The sequence below is a fragment of the Chenopodium quinoa genome, unplaced genomic scaffold, assembly GCF_001683475.1.
Source record: "Chenopodium quinoa cultivar QQ74 unplaced genomic scaffold, ASM168347v1, whole genome shotgun sequence".
NCBI lineage: Eukaryota > Viridiplantae > Streptophyta > Magnoliopsida > Caryophyllales > Amaranthaceae > Chenopodium > Chenopodium quinoa.
The window spans coordinates 5029863-5046979 of NW_018745024.1; the positions used below are offsets into that span (position 1 = coordinate 5029863).

Consider the following 17117-nt stretch of genomic DNA (forward strand, 5'->3'; position numbering starts at 1 on the left):
CCCTCTGAAGGCCGTTCGGGCCGCCAAGGTAACTTCGACCTTAAACTGCTTGATCTGCCCATGCGGGTCAAGTCTTATTCACAGTCTCGATCGCAGCCGGGGGATTCTCCAATCAGCCGGCAATCTATAGGCAGAGCATATGCGAGTTTCTCACCGTCTGTTTCTGGTGCAGATAATTCTCCCCGCTGGCCGGACGGGGCACAATATGCCCGGGCCATGCTGAAAGCCGTCCCCAGGGACGAGAAGGAGGCGATCCCTGGGATCAACTCCTTTAATGCCGACCGGGTGCTGGTCGACCTGGCCGACGTATGCTCCAACAACCATGCGGTTATTTTCTTGACGTGCATTTTTAAGTATGCAGTATTAACCGGCTGTATTTTTGCAGGCTATGCTGCGCGTAGAGGGGCTCAAACGAGCTTATACCCGCAAGTCTGAGGAGGTAAGGAGAAGCAAACGGGCTGTTGATGACGCCCATAATGTTGCTGACTACTCTTTGTACATGCATGGCTTAGAATCTAAATCTATACGCATGGAACAGGCGGAGAAGACCAAAGCCCCCCAACAGCAGATTGATCAGCTGAAAAACCAAGTTGACTAACTGCAGGCGTCCCTGGATGATGCCAATAAAAAGTTGGAGGAACAGACAGAGCCCCTCCAACGGCTGAGCAAGGCGGAGACTGAAAATGGCCGCCTTGCCAAAGAGAATGAGCGCCTGCGCAAAGAGGCGGCTGCTGCCAATGAGAACTTCAAGGTCACCTTGGAGTTGGAGCAGGAGAGGCTCATTGAAGAGAATGAGCATGACTGTGCAAACCGGATTCAACGGGCGTTTTCCCTCATCCACCCGGAGGCGGACTTCACCGTCTGGGAACTCGCCTTCAAATATTCTGATCTTGCCATTCTGGCCGAGGAGGCGAATGAGCCGGGGCCCGGACCCTATGACGCTTGGTTTAGGGAGGAGATTGCGCGACGGCAAGCGGAGGCTGCTGAAGAGGAAGAAGTCGTTCCTGAAGCCGACGCAGCCGCTCACCCTGATCCAACCCAGAACCAACCGGAATAGGACCGGCTCACTGTTCGCCTGGAGTAGCAACTACTTCCCGGCCTGCGTGCCTAGCATTATCTTGTAATAGCGCCGGATGAGATGGGCTAGGCTGTAATAATTTTTATTTTGAATATAAACATTTTCACCGGCTGAGCCGGCTTTTGAATGCTTTTTATGTTTCTGCACTCCAATATTAGAATTCTTGTTATTTTTTATAAATATTTCTGCGAGGATAACCAAAAGAACCCCGCCGGTAACACTACCGCTTGGGCCTGCGCAAACAGCAAAGAAATTTGCAAAGGTTGCCAAGAAGACCCCACCGGTAACTCTGCCGTTTGGGTCTTCACAAACTAGGCGAAGAAATTTGCAAGGGTTGCCAAGAAGACCCCACCGGTAACACTGCCGTCTGGGTCTTTGCAAACTAGGCGAAGAAATTTGCAAGGGTTGCCAAGAGGACCCCACCGGTAACACTGTCGTCTGGGTCTTCGCAAACTAGGCGAAGAAATTGGCAAGGGTTGCCAAGAAGACCCCACCGGTAACACTGCCGTCTGGGTCTTCGCAAACTAGGCGAAGAAATTTGCAAGGGTTGCAACACTGCCGTCTGGGTCTTCGCAAACTAGGCGAAGAAATTTGCAAGGATTGCCAAGAAGACCCCACCGGTAACACTGCCGTCTGGGTCTTCGCAAACTAGGCGAAGAAATTGGCAAGGGTTGCCAAGAAGACCCCACCGGTAACACTGCCGTCTGGGTAATTGCCCCTGGATAGCGGTCTGGGTCTTTGCAAGCCAGGCGACTATCCATATGATATAGCTCGAATATACACTAAGTGCCAACATTAGATTCGGGAGCCAGTCGGTTTATACTGAATTACCGGTCGGGACTTCGCAAAAGAATTACGCCAGATTAGGATGTCCATTCACCGGTTGGGCTTTTGCAAGCATACCCCTGAATGAATTATGGCCTAGACCAAATGTTTAGGCCTGCTCTTAGAGAGTCAGGCGACGGTACTGAGTACCGGCTGTCCTTCCAAAAAGTGAGCCGGCTGCAAGTTTGGGGTTGCTAGCCTGCCCCTTTTTTGGTGCGTAGGATCGTCAGGCGGTTTTGTCCGCCTGTGTGATCGCTTAGAACAATTTACCACCCAAATGGGAGATGTTCTCTTCGATGAATTCACCCGTAGGGGTGTCACCGGATGATTTTAGGCCTGCTCTTAGAGAGTCAGGCGGATTTGTCCAAAAAGTGAGCCGGCTGCAAGTTTGGGGTTGCTAGCCTGCCCTTTTTTGGTGCGAAGGATCGTCAGGCGGATTTGACCGCCTGTGTGATCGCTTAGAACAATTTACCACCCAAATGGGAGATGTTCTCTTCGATGAATTCACCCGTATGGGTGTCACCGGATGAAAAAATTAGTTACTGGTGCCGCTTGTGGTAGGCACAAGACATGGCGGCTGTATACAAAATTGAATGTAATTCTCATTAATCATTTGAAAATTTTTAAAAGATGTACAATGCTTAGAAGTAGTATTGTTTGAGGTTATCTACATTCCAAGTTCTAGGCAACTTTCTTCCGTCTGGAGTTTCCAGGCGATAAGTGCCGTCTCGTACTTCTTCAAAGATCCGGTAGGGTCCCTCCCAATTTGGGGTTAATTTGCCTTGTTCATTGGCCCTACCGGTTGCCTCCATTTTGCGAAGCACAAAATCTCCTTCTTTCAAAGGTCTTTTACGAACCCGCTTGTTGTAGGCTCTAGTCATACGCAGACGGTAGATCTCATGACGCAAGGCAGCATTCCCCCTTCGCTCTGGAAGAGCGTCTAATGCCAACCGCATGGCTTCCCAGTTAGCCTCCTCATCATATAACATAATGCGTAGAGTAGGCTCATAATGTTCAATGGGAAGAACTGCTTCAGTGCCGTATGTCATGAGAAATGGGGTCTCACCGGTTGCCCCCTTTTCGGTTGTCCGGATAGCCCAAAGGACATGAGGTAATTCCTCTGCCCATAGTCCACCGGCTCTTTCTACTTTCTTCTTTATCCCGTCTGAGATCAACTTGTTAAAAGCCTCAACTTGACCGTTTGCCTGAGGACGGCCAACGGATGCAAAACAATGGGAAATTCCTTGGTCTCCCAACCAGGTCTTCAGGACAGGCGTTTCGAACTGCGGTCCGTTGTCGAAAACCATAGACATTGGAACCCCGAATCGGGTGATGACGTTTCTCCAGATGAAAGAAATCACGTCTTTCGTTTTACTCCCTTTTACCGCCTCTGCCTCAACCCATTTGGTGAAGTAGTCTACTGCTACAAGAATGTAGCGGCGGCCGCCTGATGCAGGCGTATAAGGTCCCAAAATGTCCATGCCCCATTTAGCAAACGGAACCGGACTATGGATTGCCGTGAGTTCTGTTGCCGGTTGATGTATCAACTTAGCGAATTTTTGGCACTTGTCGCATCTCTTTACTAGATCCATGGCATCCGCTTCAAGAGTGGGCCAGAAGTACCCTTGCCGTCTGGTTCTTCTGGCCAGGGACCTGCCGCCAATGTGCGAGGCACAAAACCCCGCGTGCAGATCTTCCAACACTTCTCTCCCCCTATCCGGGGTTACACATTTCAAAAACGGCTGCAGGCATCCCTTCCGGAGGAGTTCCCCTTGATGAACAACAAAACTTGAAGCACGCTTCTTGAGCGCTGATGCTTCTGAAGGGTCATCCGGCAAGGTACCATCCGTCAAAAAGGATCGGATGGGATCCATCCAGGTAGCAGTTCTGTCCAAGACTCCAATGGGATCATTCTGAATACTTCGTTTTTCAATGACTTCCCAAAAGACCGTCCTAGGAGCATCACCGGAGGCTGATGATGCCAACTTTGAGAGGGCATCCGCCTGATTGTTTTCAGACCGGGGCACCTGTCGCAGATGAAATTCATCGAAGGACCCAGCCTCCTCTTTGACCGCCTGCAAATATTTGATCATAGCCGGATGGGTGGCTTCGTAGTCACCAAGGTATTGGCTAACGATCAGCTGTGAATCTGAGCAGGCGTCGACCTTTCTTGCACCGGCTGCCTTACACATGCGCAATCCGGCTAGCAGGGCTTCATACTCTGCCTCATTGTTGGAGGCTTGGAACTTAAACCGTAGTGCATATTCAAACTTATCCCCTTCCGGGGAATGACAGATAAAACCTGCACCACAGCCGTTCACCGTAGAGCTGCCGTCTACAAATAACTTCCAGACCTGATCAGGGTTTTCCGGGTGCACCGGCCTAGTCATCTCGACAATAAAGTCGGCGAACGCCTGACCTTTCACTGCCCGCCTGGGTTCAAAAGTTATCTCAAGGCCTTGTATTTCAACAGCCCACTTGATCATTCTACCGGATGACTCTATAGCAGTCATCGTACGCTTGAGCGGCTGATCTGTGTATACCACAACCGGATGTGCTAAAAAATAAGGCTTCAACCGCTTGACTGCTACGAATAAGGCCAACCCAAATTTTTCGATCATGGGGTACCGGAGCTCAGCATTTTTTAAGACATGGCTGATGAAGTACACCGGCAGCTGAATGCCGTCTCTCTCAGCGAGGAGAACGGCACTAAGGGCGTGATCAGAGACGGCTAGGTACATGTACAGAACCTCCCGGGGTAGGGGGCTCACTAGCCTTGGCAAAGAATGCAAGTGCTGCTTAAGCCTCTGGAATGCCGCCTCTGCTTCTTCACCCCATTCAAACCTTGACCTCTTCCTGATTGCCTGGAAGAAATAGAGGCACTTGTCACCTGACCGGTTGAGGAACCTCCCCAATGCCGCCAGACAACCGGTCAACTTCTGGACTTCTTTTACAGTGCGGGGAGACTTCATGTCAATTACCGCCTGTATTTTTTCCGGATTAACTTCGATGCCTCTTTGGTCAATCAAGAATCCGAGAAACTTCCCAGACTCAACACCAAATACGCATTTCTTTGGGTTAAGCATGACCCGGTGCCGCCTGAGTGTGGTGAAGGTTTCTCGCAGGTCTTCTAGGTGATCCGTCTGTAGCTTGGATTTGACTATCATGTCATCGATATACGCCTCTACATTCCTGCCAATCTGGTTGATAAAAACGGTGTTTATCATGCGCTGGAATGTAGCCGGTGCATTCTTCAACCCAAACGGCATCACCGTATAGCAGAATAACCCCTGATCAGTGACAAAAGTCGTCTTCTCCTGATCTTTCTTCCAGAGAGGTATTTGATGGAAGCCGGAATAAGTATCCATAAAGCTCATTAGCGCATGGCCGGCTGTTGAGTCGACTAGGCTGTCAATCCGCCAAGTACCGTTCGGCTTCTTTACTAGAACGACATTTGCCACCCAATCCGGGTAGTAGCATTGCCTAATGAATCCAGCATCCAACAGCTTTTTGACCTCAGCCGCTGCCGCTTGAGATCTTTCTCCACCATGATCCCTCTTTTTCTGCCTAACCGGCTGCTTTTTGGGATCTACGGCTAGCTTGTGGACAGCAAGATCCGGGCTGACGCCTGGCATCTCTTCCACTTCAAAGGCAAAGATGTCTTTGAATTCCTTCAGCAGCTGGAGCAAGCCTTCTCCCAACCGTTCGAAGGCTACCGTCCCGACCTTGACTGTTCTTTCAGGACGGCTGTCATCTAGGATGACATCAAGGCAGTCACCAGCCGGCTGAGGTCGTTGGTCATCTGACCTTTCCCCGGCTAGTGATTGCTATTTCTCCTTTTTGACGGGTGCCAGTTGGTCCGCCTTTCTTTTCATACCGGCTGCCCTTGGAGCCGGGACTGCTGGATCGCAGTTATCAATATCTATGGGCTCGCCCTGGCCAGCTGCACCAACAATTGTCTTGACGTCAGAGAGATAGCACTCTCTTGCCGTCTTCTGGTCCCCGCTTAAGGCACCGACTGTACCATCATCCTTTTGAAATTTGACCAACATGAGGGACGGGATGATGACAGCCTTAGATGCGTTGAGGGTAGGACGGTCAAATATCATGTTGTAGGCGGACAGCTCCTCCACAACTAAAAACTTGACTATCATGTGGCGTCCTTGCCCCTTTTCACCCAGCCGGATCGGAAGATCTATGCTTCCGACCGGATGCACTACTCCACCCCCAAAACCGACTAGTGGGTGAGGAGCCTGGTGCATGTTACCGGATGTGTACTTGAGCTTGGTCAAGCACTGATAACTGATTAGGTCAGACGAGCTCCCGGTGTCTATTAGGATCCGGCCAACCTTCTGGTTGGCAACCTTGCATTCGATGACGATGGGGTCATCATGAGGCCGCCTGACCTTGCCCCGGTCCTTTTCAGAAATAAGGACCTCAGGGAAGATGTCTTTCGACGCCTGGCCCTCATCCACTGAGTTGACTAGCTTCCTGATGTTGTCTTTGGTGCCCCGGATGGTGGGACCCCCTCCGGCAAAACCGCCTGCTATGGTGAAGATGGTCTCTTCATCCGTCTCGGAGTTTACTTGGCCGGTTTTTGCCGCCTGCCCTTTCTTGGCCTGGGTATTACCCTTAGCCTTGGGTAGATAGGATTTTAGGGCCCCCTCATCTGCCAGACGGTCCAATAGCCGCCTGAGGCTATAGCAGCCATTGGTGTCGTGGCCAACATCCTCGTGGTATTGGCAATACTTGCTCTTGTCCCGTTTATTCACGGGGCTTTTCATTTCAGCCGGTTTGTCGAGAGACATCCGGTCTTTGATTTCCAGGAGGATGGTGGAGCAATCTTTTGTGAACACGTATTTGGGGACATATGGTTCTGACTTCCGCCTGATCTTCTGGGCCGGCTGTCCTGATCGGTCAGCTGCCCAGACCCCTTTTCTCTTTTCTTCCTTTCTTGCCGGCTGATGCTGTTGCCGACTCTCTTTTTTGTCAGACTTTTTATAATCTGACGGCTGCTTGACAGCACAAAGCTCCGTCGCCTGTATATAGGCTTCAGCTTCAATTAACGCCTCTTGGAGGGTGGCAACCCTCTTCCGGACGAGGTCAAACTTAAAGGTCGACCCATCCTTCAGACCTCGAAAGAAGTCTGTATAGGCCACTTCGTCTGATAGTCCTGGAATCTGAATTCTCATCAGATTGAACCGTCTGACGTACGACCGGAGGCTCTCCCGGTCGCCCTGCTGTATTGCCCCTAGGTCGAGGCTAGTCTTTTTGGCAGGAATATTCATTGAGAAATTTGACGTAAACAAGTACGCCAAAGTTTGAAAGCTGTTGATGCAACCGGCTGGTAGGTTACCAAACCACCGCTGGGCTATGCCCTTGAGGGTAGCCGGGAAGCATCGACACCAGACGGCATCATCTAACCCCTGGAGGTACATGAGGTTAGAGTAGGCCATTAGATGGTCTTCTGGGTTGGTGGTGCCATCATAGGCCCCCACCAAAACATTCTTGATCTTAGGCGGCTGTGCCGCCTGGGTTATCTCTGGTGAGAACGCCGTTGGCTGTTCCCCCAAATTTAGCAGGCGCAGCTGCCAGTCCGTAGGTTGGAACGGCTGCTGCGCTTGCCCACCGAAAAGACCCGGTGACATGAAAGGGGATCCACCCAACCCATTCGGTGCGCCGAATAGGCCAGGTTGGATCACTTTGGGTCCAGACCGGGCAGAAGCTTCGCCCGTCTGGCTCCTAAGGTTCGTTCCCGTACGCCTGTGTGAGACATCATGGAAACAGTCCGGGAAGGTCGACGTTGAGGCCGACGCAGACGCCTGACCTCGCTTCTCTTGGAGAAATGTGCGGGCGTCTGAGAATGTTTTCTTGGAGCCATCCGGCTGTACGTGCCGGATGGCCTTTCGCAGCTCCCCTTGAGGAAAACGGAGTCTGCTTGGATCAAACCTTAAGCCCTCCCCCTCCTTTGGCTTGGGATGAGGGGTAGGAACTCGTTCTTTGACCGCCTTCTTTCCAGAAGGCTTCTTGGCCGGCTGACCCTTCTTTGGAGTAGCTGACCGGATGAGGCTCTTGATCTCACCCTTGAAGCTATTCATGAAAGACATGAGTTCGTTTCTTGTAACGGGGGCTGAGCCCTCAACCGTTTGGGCAATTCCAGCCGGTTGCCTGGCTGGGTTGTTGGGAGCAGCTTGGCTGATTTCCCGTTCTCTTCTATCTTTAGCACGAGGGTGCTTCGTTCTGAAGGACCCATCCGGGGCCACATATGTTTCAATTTCGTCGCCACTTTCTTGGTCCGTCTGGACCTCAGGCTCGACCACAGGCCGTTTGCCCTGATTCGGTGACACAGTATCAGAAGTCATCTTAGAAGTACTCTCCCCACAGACGGCGCCAAATGTTTCGGGGTTTTTTGATGTGTCCTGCGGGAGAGTTACGATTCCAAAAATGCCCTTCGACGCCTGTGCCTGCAAAATCACGAAGACTCCTGGGGGTAGGAGCTCCGCCTCCGACGATCAAGTTAGTAAAGATACGGGAGGTAGAATGCACGTAATGTGGAAGTTACTTCTCGCGTAATGGGAGAATTCCGCAATTAATATTGCTCGGGGTAAGTGTGTTTCTTTTTGAGGAGTATTCAATGTGATCAACAAATGTTCCAGCCCCCATTAATGAGGGTCCTTCCACTATTTATAGTGGGGAAGGGATGGTTCCCCTTTTAGGGTTTAGAGGACACGTGTCAGCAGAGGATTGGAGCCCTGCTGACCAATGGCTGGATGCCACGTGTCACTAGGCCATTGGGCCATGTGATTAGGGTATTTTTACCCCAAACACTTGCCATGGGTCCGTCTAGACAAGTCAAAACATGGAGGCAATTTGACATCAATGGCTTTAAGTTTCACACTTTTGATTATGGAAAGCACAAGGCAACTATGAATTATGGTGTGGGTGTAATAAGTGAGGAGAAAATTGATTACTTCGGCATTTTAGAAGAAGTCATTGAGCTGGTCTACTTGGGGACCGTAAATGTCTTCAAGTTTCATTTTAGTTTCAATTTGTACTTGAGAGAGATACTCTCAAAAGCTCAATATCAATTATATCTTCGATAATTCTCATATAATCAATCAAGTTCATCTCCCTCTTATTTTTGCCCAGAATTTCAGTTTATTACACTATATAGAAGAGAATCTAAAAATCTTTGCCAGACAAGAGTTTCAGTTTACTACACTATGATAAGAAAAATGGAAATTATATGCTAAAACAAGATTGTGATCTTTTACATACCTTTTTCACAACTCCAAGACCTTCAGAAATAACATGAAAACAAAACAAGTTTGATGTTTAAAAAATAACTGTGATTTCTATACAGCAGAAGTTAAACTTCATGCCTAAATATTTTATGGGCACCCAAACAGCCCAAGGTACTTGAATAAAAAAGGACAAAATATGACTTATGATCTTCAATGTTACCTCACAAATTACTTCGGCACTGCCTTCTTTTTCCTTTTCACAAATTAGAAAGTTCACCACTGCCTTCTTTTTCAAGTGCTTTCTCCAACCTTGTTTCAAACGGTGTTGCATCCCAAATCACTTCGGCATTCTGTCATAACCAAAACCACCCCCATTCGTGCTTCCAAAGCCTCTGTCATTGCCACACGGACCTGAGCACTCACACTACGAACCATCACAGCCATAATGATGCCATCAGAGTCCCTAATCACAGCCCCCAAGCTCACACCCCACCCTTTCAACACCGCTGCATCAGTGTTGATGCGCACATTGCCAGTAGCACGACACCTCCAACAGCCATGACCCACATCAGCAGCACTTCTAATCCCACCAGAGACTACTCTTGTCCTCGTCCTCTTTTAGCATAGTGCAAACAAATGACCAAAACAAATGACCACTAGATTATTGATTCACAAGTTGCCCATGGTTTTTGTCATGCCAATATTTTAGTGTATCTTAATGAGATAGATCGTTAAATTTTGGTAGTTAATTGAGCTTTGGCTTACTATAATGTGATGTTGTGTAATATCCTGCACTCCTGCAGCCATATCAGGTTGTAAATTAGAAATAAAATGATTTATGTATAATATGCTATTTTGAGTTAAATTATAAACTTTACATGTTAATTCTAATGCAGCGTACATATACTTGGAGACCTGATTTCGATGCTAAGGCTAGGTGAGAATTTGAAAAAAAAAAAAGCTAGGGACCGACTTAGGGGCACATTGAACCAAGTTTACAAAATGGCTCTTCATAAGCAAGTTAGTTTCATGACTGACACTTTTCGAGCTGAATTCATAAATAAGCGTAAGCATCCTGATTTTGTAAAACGTTCTAACCAAGCAAGAGATAATCGGTTATCTGGCCAAACATTAGAGAAGTTTGACCCTGGCCATCGCCAAGGTAGCGTATCTACTCCTCAAGTGGTTTAAAAAATGGTAAGTGTATGATTTTAGCAACAAACATATGATATTTAATATAAGATAGAAGCAAGTAGAAACTTTTTAGCCACTAATATAGATGACTAAAATGGTCTTTATTATAATTTCTCTGTAGTCTATGTCCCCCTATTTTTTAGTTGTTTTTCTTTAAGTGCTAACAACTTCCTCTAATACAAGGCAAAGAAAAAGGATGGAATTTTACCAACTGCTGCTTAAGTCTATGAGAGCACTCATTCTGTTTGTGTGGGCAATGATGAAGTTGAATTTATGGGTGACAAGTCTCAAAAAGTCATGGTATGAGTATACTTCTATATTTTTCTAAGATTACAAAAAAATATATGGTAGTTAATGTTTGGAGATATTATGGATTTTTTATTCGTTTGTGTGATTGAGTTGGAGGATGAAAATGATTTTCCGGCATTAATCATATGATTAATGTGAATTGAAACAGGTTTATTTTGAAGCCATACCCTATAGGAGGGAATTCTTCAATTTACAAAGGAGACTCTATCGAAATTTTTACTAATAACTGCTTACATAAATTATTTTGCTATAAGTGTTGCATCTTTTATTTTAAAAAAAAACAACGATAATAAAAATATCCCTGATCCTTTGTTCCCCGATTGTTGTACCTTTGTAATCTGGAACATCAATTAAGAGGTAAAATGACACTTTTACCCCTAATCCTCACATTCAGGAATTTCCAAACCATCACCACCCACCCTTAAATTAAATTTAATTGTGTTTTAGAAGTCCAAACTAGTTTTAGGCTCGGACGATATCCAAAGTCATTGCTTGTATTTTTATTATAGTTGTTTTTATTTAAATGTATTTAGTTTATTTAAGTTTTAACATTTGAGATCATAGTTACTAATACATATCTTAATGTAGGGAGAATATATGGAAAAACTTGAGGAATATAAGAACAAAGGAATTGAGATAAACCCCGACAAACTCTACTTGGAGGTTGTAGGTGGGCAAAAGAAAGGAAAAGTCTACGGTTTAGGGAGTGCTTCACAAATGTATTACAAAAGCGATCCTACTTCTCAATCTACTGCATCATCTTCCACTCCTTCCATGATTTCTCAATTAAGTTCTCAAGTTGAAGAACTAAAGAAGATGGCGGAAGAAAACCATAACAAGGTGGAAGAAAGCCAAAAAAATAGCGGTAGAGAGCTTAAAATGTGCTAAGGAATTCGTCGAAAATAATGAGATCGAAAAAGCTACATGGAAGAAGGAAAAATTAGCTATGCAAAAAACATTGCAGGAAATGGCATCACTTGTAAAACAAGTTTACCGTCCTTATAAGCCTCCTACACCTGCAGTCACCCGCTCTCGTGATACAACTAAGTGATTTTTATTTTTTTGGTGATAATTTTATGAACAACTGGTCTTTTACATTGTCATTAGTTCTTATTTGAAGCAGCTTTTTTTATATGGGAGGTGACTATTGGAACAATTAGTCATATGAGTTAAATATTGTTTTTTAATACATTGATACAAAATTGATTATATTTTGGATATTTGAATAAAATTAACATTTTGGTTATTTGAATTTATGCGTGGGTACCTTTTTTTGTGATTGATATTTGTTGTCGCTAAATTATGGTCTCAAATATTGATCGTCAGTCGCAAATATTTAGCGACTGCAAATTTTGTTTAGAGACTGATCCGTTAGTTGCAAAACCATTAGTCTCAGTAGTCGCTTATTTGTCACAAATAATTAGTTTTGTAGTCGCAAAAATTTGTTTCGTAAGTAGTTGCTAATCCGTCGCAAAAAACATTAGTCTCAGTAGTCGCAAATCTATCGCAATTAAACTAGTCTCCGTAGTCGCAAAAGTTTAGTCTCGTAGTCGCAAAAGTTTGGTCTTGTAGTCGCTAATCCGTCGCAAAAGTAGTCTTAAAACATTGGTCTAAGTAGTTGCTAATCCGTCGCAAATATTTTACGACGGACAATAATTAGTTAGTCGCTAAATGGTAGTTGCAAAGGCGTTGCAAATCCGTCACTAAATTTGCGACTGTCCAAAAATTAGTCGCAAAAATGGATTTGCGACGAGGTCTCTGGCAACGAACCAAAGTAGTCACAAATCCGTCGCAAATCCATTTTTGCGACGGATTTGCGACTATTGGTCGTCGCTAATTACCCTTTTTCTTGTAGTGCGCTTTTGTGAAGATTTACTACCTAGTACTCTAGTAGGCATGTAATGACTAATAATAATATTGATGGAAATGTTCAATTTAATACATTTAAAAAAAATAAAAATTAGTAAAAAATTAATTAAATAAAATAAATGTTCAAAGTCCATTGGTTTGATCTGAACCCAAAACTATGGGCAAGAATTGAACATTTCTTGACTCATAACCTAAAGTGACCCAAACCGAAATGACTCATGACCCAACCCTATTTGTCAAATAAAATTCTATTAGATTGTGAAGTGTATTATTTTAACTGATTAGTATATACTACCTCCGATTTTTTAAGTAGCAACTTTTGAATATTTTATATCTCACAAATAATACCCCAAAGTTGCAACTAAAAAAATTCGGAGGTAGTATTATAAATGGATGTTTTACGCTTTGAACTGCTTCATCGCTCCAAAAAATATTATGATATAAAAATAAATTTATGTGATAATTTTTGAGAATTATAATCTAATAAGTTTTTTTGAATAAAATTATAATTAAATTTGTACATCTGAAATATTGGTATTTTATCGAAAATAAAACTCTAAACTAACAATTTTATCCTAAAATTCTATCCAAATAGATATCTTATGAAGTGTATTTATATCTATCCTACGTGGCGCAACACTTGGCGAAAAATTGAAATGTCAAGTGTCGCTGCCTCGTGACCTAGCTTTTTATTTTTATTTTTTTTTAGAGATGTAGCACGTTACTTAATTGTAAGCATAAAGGTAGTATGTAAAATTAATTAGAGTATTTGAATTAGTTATTTATTAAGGAGTAAGCTATTATTGAATGATGAAAAGGAAACTAGCTGTGTAAATAGTAATTCATCCGTTTCTTTATTGGAAGCATATTTCTAATATTAACTAGTGTGTGGTCCGGGCTTTGCCCCGGGTGATACTTTGAATAATTTCATTTTTATATTAGACGCTTTAAAAGACGTACTTCATAATTTTTTTACGTGGTAAATTTGAAAACAATGACAACAATAACTCATTCTGGATTTTTTTTTTGTTTTATATTACATTATAATACTTGTACTATATGTATTTATATATAAATGTGGAAACATTGATTATAATTTAATTCTAGCTAAGATGACAATGCATGTGGTTTTTATTCAATGAAGTTTAGGTTCGAATCTCTTTACATGCATTTTTAATTTAATATTGATAATTGAATGATTATGTGGCATGATGGTAGAGGTTATTGAATGATGATGTGGCGTAATATGGGTTTAAGAAGGGGTACACGTGACACATACACATTTTTATAAACGCCTTTTAAGATATAATATAGATATAGATTACTCACATAATAAAGTTAAAAAAAGTTCTAATAATAAAAGGACAGATGGAGAATAAGAGTTTGTTCTAATTAACTGAAGTGATTGGAGTTGAAATGAACTAAATATTTTATGAGATAAGGAAATTAAGAACTGAATTGAACTGAAAATAAGTTGAAGAGAACAGACCCTAAGTTAAATAAGGTTGGGAGTAGAGTATTAAAAAGAAATTAATTTTTTTTTAAAAAAAAAGGAAAAAAATGGGTCAATTTTAATAAATTTTAGTTGTATCCATAAACCCCTAATAAACTTTGGATGAATAGTTTGGTATTTTTAATTTGAAGTCATCAAAAAAATGTTAGTGAGAATCATCGAGTGAAGGGGCGGCTTGTCCCTCCATCTCCTCTAGGAGTGTGCTGAGTTTGATCCTCACCTCACCCTTTCTGTGATAGGAGGGGCACCCTCCGTAGCAACGGTTTTAAAAATAAAAGCATTTGGAATTAAATTTGGCTCAATTCCACACACTTATCAAAAATAGCTTACACCAAAGAATTTGAAATCCCTCTTGAAATTATGTCATGCATTTCAATTCCAGTTGATTGCTATCTATTCACCTTCAACTTCTGTCTCCTCTATTTTTACCAGGAAAGCTACTCAAATTTCTTATATCTCCTCCCATCTACCATATAAACGTTCTCCCTCATGGCTCCATTACTTTCTTTAATATTTGTCATCGGAAGAAACTACGATTTCAACTTTCCGACAAAACGATGATGATGAACTTAACCATATTTTCACCAAAGATGATGGCAATTACACAATCAGTAGCGAGATTTTTGCTTTTCTCGACACCATAGGAGTTCTCAGCACTTTGTTGCCATTGGAGTTCTCAATGTTAGTCGCATAGCCATTGTTGAACCGTTGGAGTTTGCAGTATCGATCGCCATTGTTGAACTACCATTGGATTTCCCGAAGAGAAGGTACGACAATAGTGTTGTATGATTTTTTTTCGTCAAAAAATAAATTAATTGAAAAATGAAATTTGTCAGAAAAAACCATTTATAACAACTATTTTGTTGGAAATAACCTTATAAAAATTTTTTTGGCAAGGAAAAACAAGATTGTAAAATATTTTTGTTGAAGAAAACCTGAAATCTCTAATAATTCATTTAACTACTAATTTTCCCTTAATTCTTCTAATTACTCATAACTGTCACTAAGTATTCAATAATTAAGTTGAGTTATAAATTAAAAAAAAAAAAAAAACACTCACCACCACCAATCAGCCACCCTCTCCTTCTCCCAGTCCCCAACCGCCGCTTGGAACCCCTCACCCCCGCCAAACTGACCCCCTCCCTTTCCCCTTTACCCTCGCCGACCACCTCCTTCGGAAAATCACCCACCAATACCACGTTCTGCCATAACCAAAACCCAAAAAACCACCCCAAAACCCCAACCAAAACGCTTTTTACGCAGCCAAATCCCCTCCTCAATCTTCAACAATCCCTCCATAAGCCCCGCAATCTCTCTCCTCCCATCTAATCACAGCCATCCACAAATCCGCCCATCGAATCATCTCTCTCTCTCCACCCCTTCACAACGCAACACACTCCAACTCCTCGAAGGATTGCTCATGAATCTTTATCAGACAAAAAGTTAATGAAACTCAACAATGCCGTCAAAACTACAACAAATCAAGTTTAAGAGAGAGTGAGAAGAATATCTAATGTTGGTGGTTTCTTTGGGTGGAATGTTTGGGTTAGGGTTTTGGAGGGTGGTTTCAGTGAGGGTAAAGGGGAAAGGGAGGGGTCAGTTCGGTGGTGGAGGTTGGTCGGTGGCGGCTGAGGATGGGGGATGGGGTTGCTGCCATAGCAGGGAGAGAAGGAGAGAGTGGCAAACTGGTGATGGTGAGGGTGATTTTGTTTTTGTTTTTTTTTTTTTTTTTTTTATAATTTTTAAATCAACTCAATTATTAAATAGTTAGTGAGAGTTATGAGCTATTAGAAGATTTAAGGGGAAATTAGTGGTTAATTGAGTGATTATAGATCTCAGGTTGTCTTCAACAAAAACATTTTACAATATGGTTTCTCCTTGATAAAAAATTTTATAAGGATTTTTCCAACAAAATAGTTGTTATAAATGGTTTTTTAAAAAAAATTTCCATTGAAAAATCCTATCATAAAATTAATATTCTAGTTTATCTAAACAACATGATGAATTTGAAATTTTAGAATTTAAATTCTAGCAATTTCCAAAACATTGATTCCCAAATACCTCCTTAAAAATGTTGGTATGGATTTTAAAATTTTACTCTGCATATTTTCAATTTTTTTTATTAATATCTGTCGAGTGAAATAATTAGTTGGTTTTAGGTAGGTTAAGGTAACAATTAATGAACCAAATGACAAAAAAATATCATTTGTAATTAATTTATAGGAAAAATTAATTTTAATAGTCCCAATTTTCGGCTATCCGATCCACTAAAAATAGTCTCACCTTTTGATTATCCCATAATGGACCCAAAATTGGGGAATTCTTTCCAAAACGATCCTAAACCTCAAATGGCTAAGAGAAGGTGGTGCTTGTGGTGGAGAAAGAAAGAAAGAAGGAGATAAAAGGTGGTGGTCATGGTAGCTTTACTGTTAGAAAAAAAAATTACCTGTTGATTCCATGAATAGTAATAAACAAATCAAGAACTTACCTGGAACAAATTCGATCACCATACTCGAATCAAAACTGTTGTGCCGTGGTTTGGAACTCACTGACTTAGAAGTGAAATACGCCACCACCGGTACAAGTTTCCCGATGACGCACGCACCCCAAGTTTTACACAACGACCTTTGGAATTCGTGTACCGAATCAAAGGTTGGAATTGCTCAAGAACTACTCATATCTCAAAGGGTAGGTTTTTGTTTTAGTGTTTAGGTTTTCAAAAAATAACACCACTGTATGTCTCAATTTAAGGTATATATATATATATATATATATATATATATATATATATATATATATATATATATATATATATATATATATATGCGTACAAAGAAAGGATATAAAAGAAGCAAACAAGACCTCCACGTTAAGCCCACGAGCGGTCGAGCTCTCGCTCGCATATGTGCGAGCTATCGCTCGGCCCTGCCACAAGCAATAACATAGTGAGCTAGCACGCGAGCTATAGCTCGCACCTATCACAAGCAACAAGCTCAGCGAGCTATAGCTCGCACCTGCCATAAGCAGAGCTAGCGACCATACGAGCTACCATCCGAGCTATAGCTCGGACTTGCCGTAGCTCATA

General features: G+C 42.9%; 1 protein-coding gene across 1 annotated transcript; it reads left to right on the forward strand.

Moving 5' to 3' along the window:
• The first annotated feature begins 10540 nt into the window (after positions 1-10540).
• LOC110708981 lies at positions 10541-11906 on the forward strand. Its single transcript, XM_021887206.1, has 2 exons — positions 10541-10641; positions 11239-11906. Exons 1-2 carry the CDS (start codon positions 10615-10617, stop codon positions 11536-11538), a joined length of 327 nt encoding a protein of 108 aa, XP_021742898.1. The 5' UTR covers positions 10541-10614; the 3' UTR covers positions 11539-11906.
• Positions 11907-17117: the final 5211 nt, after the last annotated feature.

Coding starts and splice junctions, on each gene's coding strand:
- LOC110708981 (XM_021887206.1), top strand. CDS start 10,615: ATGGGTGACAAGTCTCAAAAAGTCATG. Junction 10,642..11,238: donor ACAAGTCTCAAAAAGTCATG/GTATGAGTATAC, acceptor ATCTTAATGTAG/GGAGAATATATGGAAAAACT.